Source organism: Stegastes partitus, unplaced genomic scaffold (assembly GCF_000690725.1).
Source record: "Stegastes partitus isolate 25-593 unplaced genomic scaffold, Stegastes_partitus-1.0.2 Scaffold303, whole genome shotgun sequence".
Taxonomy (NCBI): domain Eukaryota; kingdom Metazoa; phylum Chordata; class Actinopteri; family Pomacentridae; genus Stegastes; species Stegastes partitus.
Genome location: NW_007578034.1, coordinates 157,416 through 169,669, shown reverse-complemented (window position 1 = coordinate 169,669; position 12,254 = coordinate 157,416). Strand labels below are relative to the sequence as shown.

The window sequence follows — 12,254 nt, the reverse complement described above, 5'->3', positions numbered from 1 at the left end:
AACGAAGGCAGGGGACGCCTGCATTGAGAGACAAACAAATACACTCACATTAACACCTACCCACAATTTGAAATCACCAGTTAACCAATTTTGGACTGTGGGAGGAAGCTGGAGAACCTGGAGAGAACCCATGTTACACAGGGAGAAAATGCAAATTCTACACAGAAAGATCCCAGGTGTCCTAACTGGGACGCAAACCGGGGATCTTCTAGCTGTGAGGCGGCAGTGCTAACCCCCAAGCCACTATTCAGCCCCTGAACCTAAATCCTGTATTTCATTAGACAACTGGTTGAACAGGGATTTCAAATCTATTAGAGGAAAGATCCAAAGAGTTGCCATGTTGCCAAGTGCAACACCCCCAGCTCTATGTCAGTTAAAAAGAGAAAATAGGGCCCCCCCTATAGCTCACCTGGTAGAGCGGGCGGCCCATGAACAGGGGCTGTAGTTCCCCGATGCAGCGGTCGTGAGTTCGAATCCCGCTCATGACCCTTTGCTGCAGGTCTGTCCCCATTCTTCTACTGCACTAAATAAAGGCAAAGGCCAAAAAAATATATATATATAAAAAAAAGAGAAAATAGACAGCTCTTAAAACCGCTTACAAAATTACTGAGATAAAGGTACAAAAAAATAAAAAATATATACTAGAGGTGTTAAGAAAAATCCTCAGTGGAGTCCTAACTGCTCCAAATCAATACACAGAGTCGTCTCTTAAGTCAAAGCAAAGTTTTACCTGCAGCAAGGAGCAACATGTACAGCACAGAGTCTGAACAAGTGACTAACTAAAAGCATGAAGCATTGGTTCTTATATACAGAAAACAGAAGACAACCTCCCGCAAATGTATGTGTTTAGGCATGGAGGTCTTGGATGTCTTGTCCTTATCTCACACTCACAAGGTGAAATAGAGACAATAGATATTTACAGCATTCTCATTCTTTTCACAAAGATCATTGGATCATGACATAGAATTATTCTAACAAGAGGAAACATCTGTCTGAGGTGCCACACCGGAGGAAATAAAGCTACCAAATCAACATTCAATTTTGATTTAATTACAAGCTCCTATTTAGACAAGTTCAAATTCTGGACAGCAGACAAAAAGAGCAAAGCCAGTTCTTATCTTTGCCCAGGTCTCCAAATTGCTCAGAACCAAACGTTATTTGTTCAGCATTTATTAAATGTCTTGCTGCTTCTGCCCACGTATTTGAGAATAGGCCTACAGGGACCTCTTTCACAATTAATGAATGTGTGCATACACCTAGTCCAGAGTCCCTGTTCTCCATTCAGCCTTTCTTCATTGATCTTGCTCTTGAAGCGCTGCAGGTCGTCTATACCCCGAAGCACGGTGAGCATAATTTTGATCCTTTGTTCTTAAGATTATCTGCACCTCTTATTAAGGGACACGTCAAATATATGTTCAACCTTTCTATTAAATCAGATAATTGTCCCAGTGTTTGGAAGTTGGCTCATTTATTCCCCTTTGCACAAAGGCAGAGACAGAAACGATCCGCAAAACTATCGCCTCATCTCAAAACGGGCATGTTTCTTAAAAATCTTGGACTCATTAGTGAAGAATCAGTTGAATCCTCCTCCTCAGAGCATCCTATCCTAAGTGCTAGACTGGTTTTATAGCTCTTCAAATCATCATCTCAACTGTCAAACTAGTAATAAAAGATCTGAGTGGATCAGAGGAAACATTGTGCCGCTATATATCTGATACAGTTGACCATTCTTTACTTATAGATAAATTGCATATTGATTCTTAGAGCTAGTTTCAGAATGAATGACGTCAGTGTGTGAGGATGGAGGGAGCCCAGTCTGGATTCCTGCAGGTGGTGACAGTTGTGCTGCAGGTATGTATTCTGGGCTCTGTCCTGTTCAGTATGTATATCAATGAAAGTGTCTCTTCTGTGTGGTTGCCATATACTATTTTATACTGTATTGCTGACTCTGCTGAAAAATCTACAGAAACTACACCTCTCATTAATCTTAAGTAAATTCCTAATGCTGATAAAAAACAAATTGCGTGGTTTTCTCAACTTGTGTATTCCGCAAATTGGTATTGGTTTAAATGTTGAATGGGTTACACAGTGCAAGTCTCTTGGCTTTTGGTTGGAAGATAAATTAACATTTAAATACTATATTAGGAATCTTGTTGGCAAACTATGATAAAATATTGTCTTTTTGCACAGAAATAAAGGCTGCTTTCCATTAATTTGTTGGAAAAAAGAGTTATTTAATGAACTTGCCTGTCAGTTCTTTACTACAGGGATATAATTTACAGACAAACTGCTGCCTCCACATTTAAGCTCCTAGATTCTGTTTCCACTCAGGCCTGAGGTGTATTACTGGTGGTAGCTACAGTACTGACTACAGTGTCCTCTATGATATGGTCAAATGGTCGTCTCTGACTGAGAGATAAGATATCTGTATATCTATATAACTCTCTTCAGAAAATTACCACCATACATCACCTTGATGTTGCATTGGAACCCTTGTCTACTTTTAACTTGTTCCAATGATTGTATGGTTCTTCATGTGCCTCGCATCAGGATGAATGTTAGAAGGACTGTTTTTAATATTAGTGCAGCAGACTCCTGGGTTTTGATTTTTTGTTTTTCTTCTACAATGTGACCTAAAACGGTTAACTCTTACACCTCTTGGGCATTTTTGGAATGTGCTTAACACTCGTCCATTACCTGCTTTTAAACTTTTTAATAGATTTTACTTGATGCTGATGGGAAAGGTTTTACTGACCAGTGTAACTATTTTAAGGGATTTCATGTTTCATGATATAATCTTGGCACAACTGTAGTAAACTATAGCAATAAGTCTAGAGATACTTTATCAAAAGTTCTTTATTTTGAGGAAGCTGGCATATACAGTCAAGAGTTACTATCTCCTAACTTTTGAAATTATATATTGTTTTGTTTTTGTCTGTTTGTTTTCAATATAGTTTAATCCATCCATTTTTTTCCTGAGCTCTTTTATATAAAGGGTTGACTTCTAGTTGGAAAAACATACTTAAACATACCTAAAGCAGCTGACAGTGTGTTCAATCAAACTTAACACTGTTTTAAATGTTCTGGTAACAGTCATTCCAGCTTTATGAGTATTAGCCCACGCACAGGCACATGTAATATCACACTCACACCCAACAATAACTGATATTTGACCCCTGTAGCTTGATCCTGCTCTCTCATAACCAGGTACACACCCATCAGTCAGGTCAAGCAAACAGCACAACAACATGAACATATATAGGACAACCTTACATGCTGTTCATTCTGCTTCTGTTACTATTTTGTAATTAGAACTTTGTGTCTTTTCTTTTCTGTGGTTTGTGTTTTGTCCTCTCTGTAGATATCTCTGGCTGCAGTTTTTTTGGCCTCACTGGCCTCCCCAGTGTTTGCTGTTCTCCTATGCAATGTATGTTTTATATTTGCTTATCCTATTCTCTCTCACATTTACCCTCACCATGACTGGTTAAGACAGATAGCCACCCTGCCATAGCTTGGTTCTTCTGGTGGTTTCATACTGGATTTTTATTTTACTCCCACTGCCACCAACAAATTTTGAATTTGTTGAGTATGTCTATCATCTTGTACTGCCTTCACCTTTCTATGTGAAGCACCCTGAGATGACATGTGTTGTGAAGTGGCGCTATGTAAATGAAAACCAAATGAATTGAAATTATTCCAGGGTAATTTCTCAAACTGATCAGACAGTGTTGGTTAAAAATAGAAGTTTTCCATCATGTGCATGTTACACTGCAGGTAACTCAATAGCGACACCTTGTGGATAAAGACAATAAGTGCACATAAGCGATACACATTCAGTGTTTGCTTCCATACATACTTTAAAAGAGAAAGCAGTGCAGATAGTTAAAACAACACACCATATGCACAAATAAACATTAGATCATGTATACTGACATAGACTGAAACAGACACAGATCTAATGTCAATACACCAAGAGGCTCGTCATCCTTAATGTCATCGAGCTTTATTGTGTCACTCTGGCTGTTTTACTGCACAAGAAAATCAAACTTTAACCAACGTGTGGGCTGAGACTTTCCCCCACACTGGAAGGTAAATTTTAGGAAGTGATGTGCTGATTATTCATTCTTGGCCAATGGTGTCCAGCCACGATTTTCGGGTATTGACTTATGTTGAAGTATCTGATTGGACAACATGTACCGAAGACTCTGCTGTGATTGGTCGAAGGTTGTGCGTGGTGCGCAGCCATTGGCTGGTCATCACGGGTTTAAGAGAGTGGGCTCTTATGGTGGGAGAGGCAGCCTGTCAGTCTCTCTGGTAAAACCAGTGCTGCATGCACTGCTCCCCGGCTTTTGTCTCTGGAACTGAAGACTCACGTCGTCGTACAAGCAGTAATCCAAAATGAAGCGAGTTTGGGTGATAGGTCTTCTCTTTGCACTTTTAGCCTTTGGTAAGTAACGGAAAGATTTGCTGTGTCGTCTCACGTTTTCTCATTCAACGTTTTAGCTAACATTAGCCAGTCAGCTAACGTGAACTTGCTTCTGTGCGTCTTCTCTGCTCATTCATGACTACAGTTTTCTTTGGTTTACAAGCCTCATTTTGCATACTTGCTAATGATAGGCAGCATAAGTAATTTACATTTATCGTATGTCTGTGAGCTACGCTGGAATCCGTTATTCCTTCTCCAGAAGTTTCTAGTAGACACATCACGTATGTTCAAGCAATATCACGTTAGCTAACATCTCCATTATAAAGTGGTGCTGATGTAAAGATGCATGTCCAATTTTAGACAAAATAGAAAGCCAGATTAACTTTGCATCATTGTATTTGGTCATATTGAAATCATCTTACATGATAGACCTTTGTAGTGCCAAAAAGTGGTCGTCTATCAAACCCTGATTGCTGGCCATGGGAGCAATTTCATCTCCCTGCATTACTGTTACCTGCTCTGCCCGCTGGATTACAACCAACCCAGTTGCTTTACAGAACCACTCAGTTCATACAATGCAATTTCCACATGTCAAAAAGTAACTGCAGCCTCTGCATTGTGACAGAAATGTTACTAATGCATCAAAATTACTTGATTTCATACATGATTTTTTCAAAAAAAAGTTTATAACATTGAAGGATAACTGCAAAAGACCAAACAGATATGGCCTGACATTGCAAACAGTACTATAAGATTGTCTATAATCATCCTGAATGTCTGACTGAATTCCGCTATAAATTGAAAGTACTGTTTCGTCATAATCAAATGTTGCTTTTGCTGATACCAGACACAGTTTTGTCTATTTGCATGTTATGACTGGTTGATCCAGAGCAAAGCAGTTGTAGATGTATTTGAATTGGGGAAATCCAGCTTTAACATGAAGCAAGCAATCGGTTTATGGTAGAAGATCAGTCTTTGGCAAATCACTGGATACACTACCAGCAAATAGTAAATTAGATTTTAAAAAAATAACTAAATCTAACAACTTTTGTCCTTCAACAGCTGCTGTAAAGGCAGACGATGAAATTGACGTCGACGGAACAGTAGAAGATGATTTGGGTAAAAGCAGGGATGGCTCCAGAACAGATGACGAGGTGGTGCAGAGGTGGGTGTCACTTCTAATATCCTTTTTTTTTTCTTTTTTTCATATGCCTGTTGAGTGCACTATAACTGTTTCTGTATCGGGGTAGGTCGACTCGATGTTAAGTTAACAGCACAAGGTCAACATGACCAAGCTTGAGCACACAAATGGTCACAGCAACCCTGGAATTGTAGTGGGGGCAGAGCAGTGCTGAGTTTACTGCACATCCCTCATTAGGAGTAGGGAGTCTTGTGTTTCTTCATACCCACAATTTCAGATCCCTAAAAGGGTGAACAGATTTTTGTGTTGTTTGTTGACAGCTGTAATTTGCTGTTGTGCACTCACCCGAGCTCAACTCTATGTGCACCTGTCTTCCCTCAGAGAGGAGGAGGCTATCCAGCTGGATGGGTTGAATGCTGCTCAAATTAAGGAACTCAGGGAAAAGTCTGAAAAACATGCCTTCCAGGCTGAAGTCAACCGTATGATGAAGCTGATTATCAACTCTTTGTACAAGAACAAGGAGGTGAGTACAAAAAATAAAATCATTATTTACAATCAGCAGTCCTGTAAGGTGATTTCTTTAGATTTACTTGTATGGCATTGCACACAGACCTCATCATCCCCTTGTTATATTTCAGATCTTCCTTAGGGAGTTGATTTCCAATGCCTCAGATGCTCTGGATAAGATCCGCTTGTTGTCTCTGACCAATGAAGATGCAATGGCCGCCAATGAAGAATTGACCATCAAAATAAAGGTATGTGCAAGAAATATTTACATTTATTATGTATAATAAACTTTATTGGTAATGTTAATAATTTTTATGTGTTAGTAATTTATTTGTATTGTTCCCACCCCCAGTCCGATAAGGAGAAGAACATGCTCCACATTACTGACACTGGTATTGGAATGACCAAGGAGGAGCTCGTAAAGAACTTGGGAACAATAGCTAAGTCTGGCACCAGCGAGTTCCTCAACAAGATGACAGAGATGCAGTCTGAGGGGCAGTCTACTTCAGAGCTGATTGGACAGTTTGGTGTTGGTTTCTACTCTGCTTTCCTTGTTGCTGACAAGGTCATTGTGACATCCAAGCACAATAATGACAGCCAGCACATCTGGGAGTCTGACTCCAATCAGTTTTCTGTCATTGAGGACCCTCGTGGAGAAACACTGGGCAGAGGAACCACCATCACGTGAGTTATTTGCATGTTAAGTCACCTGCACCAGTTTGTTTCACTTTTAATATGCAAAACTGCTGTTGAATGTATTGCAATCATCACCTCTTATTCTATTTCTTTGATTAATATTGTGATTATTGAACAACTGGTCTTATCATGACACAGAATTTTGGAATGGTATTGACTTTTATCTTTATCCAACTTTAGATTAGTCCTGAAGGAGGAGGCCTCCGACTATCTGGAGCTGGAGACAATCAAGAATCTTGTCAGGAAATACTCTCAGTTCATCAACTTCCCCATCTACGTTTGGGCCAGCAAGGTGATTAGTCACAACATTTTTCACACTTCATTTTTAAATTGTGCAACTGACAAATATGGAAATGAGCGGTTACATAATTTCTTTCTCAACATTCAAGACCGAGACGGTTGAAGAGCCCATCGAGGAAGATGCCGAGGCAGCAGAGGAAACCGAGAAAGAGACTGCCGAGGACGAGGCTGAGGTTGAGGAAGAGGAGGAAGACAAAGACAAGCCAAAGACAAAGAAGGTATGATGTTACTGTAGAAATGGTTATATTTACATTTATGAGGCGATTGTTAGCAATGTCTTAATCTGTATGTTGTGGAAGGTCAGAGCTGTGTGTTAAGGTCCAATTAAGAGTCACTACACGTATTGTATCTTGTGTTTTCCAAAATGTATAAGCTAAGATCTGTAAAGTTTGCTCTGTTTTCCAGACACGAGTCAGAAAATATATGTCTGAGAGTATTGTTACACTGAGATATTAAGGAGAGAAAGTAAACCATGTCAGCAATTACATAGCCTTTAGTTAATACTCTAATTTGTTTCAAAAGGGTGGTGTTTGTTTTTTTTTTTTTGTGATTTGTGAAAGTCTTTTTTTGCATCTGTTGTAGGTTGAGAAGACTGTGTGGGACTGGGAACTGATGAACGATATCAAGCCCATCTGGCAGAGACCAGCGAAGGAGGTTGAGGAAGACGAGTACAAGGCTTTCTACAAGACCTTCTCAAAGGTAGGCACATGACAAGCAGTGTAGAATGTTTGCCTTCATTCAGGCTCAAAATGTTTAATTTCATGAAGTCTGACTGTGTTCCACTCTTCAACAGGACAGCGACGACCCTCTGGCTCACATCCACTTCACAGCTGAGGGTGAGGTTACCTTCAAGTCCATCCTGTTTGTGCCCACTTCAGCTCCTCGTGGCCTGTTTGATGAATATGGCTCCAAAAAGAATGATTACATCAAGGTGTGTGTTTTAAGCAGTATTTATTTATTTTTTTAAATCCATTTTAAGGGATTGTGTGTGCTTTGAAGGAAAAGCTGTTCAGATATTCCCGTTGAACACACTTTGAAAATGAATGTGTTTCTTTCACAGCTGTTTGTCAGAAGAGTTTTCATCACAGACGACTTCAACGACATGATGCCCAAGTACCTGAATTTCGTCAAGGGAGTGGTGAGGACTTTTATTAATTCTACTTAAGGACACCCCTGTGTTAATATGAAGTGCTTGGTCTCTGCGTTAATATCATCTGCACTGTGATTGAAGGAAATTTATTTTGCCAGGTTGACTCTGATGACCTTCCTCTCAATGTGTCCAGAGAGACTCTGCAGCAGCACAAACTGCTCAAGGTGAGCGCGACACTGAACTTGAATACAATGCCAAAGATTTTATTTTTTTAAATATCTTTTGATGCCATATTTTAGCTGGTGTAGTTTAATATTGTATTTGGTGTTTTGTGAATGATGAATCTGGTCCTTACTGTTGTAGCATTGAAAGATTTTTGAATTTAATTTGATGCAAAAAGATATGAAAGCAAACTTCATATATGTCTTGCTTTTTATAACACAAGTCATTGTTTATCTTGTCCCTGTTTAGGTTATTCGCAAGAAGCTGGTTCGTAAGACTTTGGACATGATCAAGAAGATTGCAGAGGAACAGTACAACGATAAGTTCTGGAAGGAGTTTGGAACCAACATCAAGCTGGGTGTCATTGAGGATCACTCCAACAGGACCCGTCTTGCCAAGCTGCTGCGCTTCCAGACCTCCAACAGTGACACAGAGCTCGCCAGCCTGGAGCAGTATGTTGAGCGCATGAAGGAGAAGCAGGACAAGATCTACTTCATGGCTGGTACCAGCAGGAAGGAGGTATGTAAACGTGTTTATTTGTATGATCAGTTGAAATGTGCGATGATGTCACAGCCTTGTCAGATACAAGATGTGCTGAAATTCCCATCATCTCTACTATTTTCCCTCTACAGGCTGAGTCTTCTCCCTTCGTAGAGAGGCTGCTGAAGAAGGGCTATGAGGTGATCTACCTGACAGAGCCTGTCGATGAGTACTGCATCCAGGCACTGCCCGAGTTTGATGGAAAACGCTTCCAGAACGTGGCGAAGGAGGGTGTCAAATTTGATGAGAGTGACAAGGCCAAGGAGAAGAGGGAAGCCCTGGAGAAGGAGTATGAGCCTCTCACCACTTGGCTGAAGGACAAAGCTCTGAAAGACAAGGTAGAGAGCCAGTTGTCTTGTAATATTCATGGCAAAGGGGAAAAAAAAAACCAGATCACCCGAAGTGCTAAATTTTGGATACAGCTGCCAAGTTTTGTCTTTTCCATCTGTCACATATTTATGAGGATGTTTTTTCCCAACAGATTGAGAAGGCTGTGCTGTCTCAGAGGCTAACCAACTCACCTTGCGCTTTGGTTGCCAGCCAGTACGGCTGGTCAGGAAACATGGAGAGGATCATGAAGGCACAAGCTTACCAGACAGGAAAAGACATTTCCACAAAGTGAGCAATAATAATCCTCATCATTGGAGTTGCATGTCTGTTAATACCACTGCTTTACTAGCCGCTCAAATGTCAATTCACTTCTCTCTTCAGTTACTATGCCAGCCAGAAGAAAACACTAGAACTCAACCCCAAACATCCTCTCATCAAGCAGATGCTTAGCAGAGTCAATGTAAGTGTGACCACTCCCACTCACATATACACCTATTGTAGTGATGCCATATCTTGGAATTTTATTTGATCTGTTTTTTTAAAAATGAATCAGTGCTAGACTTGATTTCAGTGCGCCATGTTTTAACATAGAATAGACTGGAGCATAGAGGTCAATGGTTTCTTTTCTGTCCTGTTTCAGACTGATGCTGAGGACCAGACTGCATCAGACCTGGCTGTGGTTCTGTTTGAGACGGCCACACTGCGCTCAGGCTACCAGCTGGCTGACACCAAAGCTTATGGAGACAGGATAGAGCGTATGCTCCGACTCAGCATGAATGTAGGCCTGGACGAACAGGTACGGCCACATCAGCTCTCACATACTAATTTTTCTTTTGTTTTTGGTAAAATTTGTGTGGCAAATAGTGTCAGCTTCAGTGTGCGTGCTTTGTCATACAGTTTTGTTTACATGTTGCTTTTGATTTGAAAATCATTCCACTTCATTTCATTTTCATTAAATATCTTATGACTCTTCTACAGATTGAAGAAGAGCCAGAGGAGGAGCCAGAAGAACCAGCAGAGGACGACTCTGAAGATAAAGAGGAAATTGTAGATGAGGATGATGATGAAGAAACGGTAAGAAGGCTTTGCAAGTGTTGTATGTTGAGGATGCAAAATGGAGAATTCAGATGTGGAGTATTTACTCCACTGGCTGTCCTTTCATTTCTTTTCTTTTTCTTCTCTCACAGGCACCAACAGACAGGGATGAACTGTGAAGCACTGAATAGAAGAAGCGCGTAACATTGGAGCTGTTCTCGAGTCTTGCTCCAGTACCACCGTGGTCGATGTTATCCTGGGTTGGGGTTTTTTAAGGCGAACATTGTTTGTTTTTGTTTTTTTTTTTATTACATTCCTCATGACTGTAAATTTGTTAATATTTAACTGACCTGTTTATGGAAAGATGCGATCCTGTCTATTGATCAAATAAATGTTTCCTGGAAAAACGACTTGCATCAGTGTCTGTTTGGTGAAACACGTTTATCTTCATGTCAACATTTGCTACATAGTGGATCTTAAGTAATATATTTTAGCGGAGTGTAAAAAACAAATACAAAGTGATAAACTGGTTCTTTGCCGTAGCTACCGTCAGTTGTTTTGTAAAGGCTTCTTAGTGTAACGAACAATCTTTCATGAGGCCACGTCGTTATGCTCAGATTTCAGAAACACTAGAATTAATTAATATGCCAAAGGGAGCAAACAAAACACCGCTGAGTACTTTGTGCTTTTTGTTGTGTTATGCTCTGAACTTTTTCCCATTAGTTTTAGCAAGATTTTTCTTAATGAGCTTCCTACCTGGAGAAAAGCTTTAATTCTCTGTACAGCCTCAACATGTTTTATGTGGATCACCAATGGTTAAAGAACAACAACCTTGAATCGGCACACCTCCACTAAGTTTTACTGTTTCTCAGACCTACAGAAAATTATATATTTACTAATGAATATCCTCTGGTACTCATTAACTTAGGATAGAGAAGTCTTCCCCCTTGCAGGCCTTTATTTCGTCTGTTGTACTTAAACCCACCAAGGAACACATTTAGCCTTAATGTCTTGTGCTGTATCTGTTGTTTACAGAATATATGATCTTTTTTTTACTACTACTGGTTGTTCTGGCCTGCTGGACCACCAAGGTATGTGTCTCTGCACCTGCTGCAGACTTCAACAAAAGGACTAAAGAAGTAGAACAGCTGTAAGTGTGTGAACCATTTTTAAATCCTATAGTGAATGTTAGTTTTTCACTGGTGATGCGTGATTTCAGACAAATGATTTGGGATTCATGCAGAGGTGCATTTAAAGATAAATAATTTAGGGCAATGCTCATCTTTTCATTTTGGCTTACTGTGTGTATTTGCTTTTCTATTCCACAGATTTAATTTGAAAAAAAAAATGCACAAAAAAAAAAATTCCCACACACTTAAATGAAGAGGACTGAAGGCTGTGCACCTATATTTTCCTTATAGCACCCCTAAAGAGAGCAATCTTACTGGTAAGGCTTCATGCAGTGGGTGTTTTCTAAGTGTGTACTGTACAATATGTCTTCACTGAGCTTGTTGCAGTTTAGCAATACATTTTCTTTCATTTGTAGGAAGTGAACAAAATCAATACTGTTTTCAGTGGAGAGGCAGTTTATCCCGATAAGACTCACTCAGCTATTGACAGAAGTGTTGGATGCTGTGTTTTACTTTTCAGTCACAGAGGATGTATGACTACAACTGTTAAGTCTGGAGCCAGGTGTTAGTAGGATAATCTATTTGCACAGTCTGGGAGCAGACCTGTTCTCATGCCAAACAACACAAACTGTTCCCAGCAGTACTTTCACGATACACTGTAGTTTACTGGGAGAGCAGACGCTCGACACAAACCAGAGGGGAAGGAAAGGAAGTGGTTACAAATATCTGCCTTTTATAGTAGAAACGCAAAGCCCATCATCAACAGAGACTGATTATATTATCTGTGAAAACCGACAGTCATCCAGGTAATCCTAAGAGCTGCACTAGAAAACGACT

At 40.1% G+C, this 12,254-nt stretch overlaps 1 protein-coding gene across 1 annotated transcript; it reads left to right on the top strand.

The window, feature by feature from the left end:
• The first annotated feature begins 4,291 nt into the window (after positions 1-4,291).
• hsp90b1 (heat shock protein 90, beta (grp94), member 1) lies at positions 4,292-10,697 on the top strand. The gene is made up of 18 exons (XM_008283227.1): positions 4,292-4,447; positions 5,489-5,591; positions 5,949-6,090; positions 6,206-6,322; positions 6,427-6,758; positions 6,951-7,062; positions 7,160-7,288; positions 7,653-7,769; positions 7,864-8,001; positions 8,131-8,208; positions 8,319-8,384; positions 8,632-8,901; positions 9,015-9,260; positions 9,404-9,540; positions 9,634-9,712; positions 9,893-10,048; positions 10,231-10,326; positions 10,440-10,697. The coding sequence occupies exons 1-18, from the start codon at positions 4,399-4,401 to the stop codon at positions 10,464-10,466; spliced, it is 2,394 nt and encodes a 797-aa protein (XP_008281449.1). The 5' UTR covers positions 4,292-4,398; the 3' UTR covers positions 10,467-10,697.
• Positions 10,698-12,254: the final 1,557 nt, after the last annotated feature.

What these genes read in the sequence shown, in the direction of transcription:
- hsp90b1 (XM_008283227.1), top strand. Translation starts at nt 4,399, where the DNA reads ATGAAGCGAGTTTGGGTGATAGGTCTTCTCTTTGCACTTTTAGCCTTT. An exon ending in CTTTGCACTTTTAGCCTTTG is followed by an intron (nt 4,448 to 5,488) that starts GTAAGTAACGGA and finishes GTCCTTCAACAG; the next exon opens with CTGCTGTAAAGGCAGACGAT. An exon ending in GGAAAAGACATTTCCACAAA is followed by an intron (nt 9,541 to 9,633) that starts GTGAGCAATAAT and finishes TTCTCTCTTCAG; the next exon opens with TTACTATGCCAGCCAGAAGA.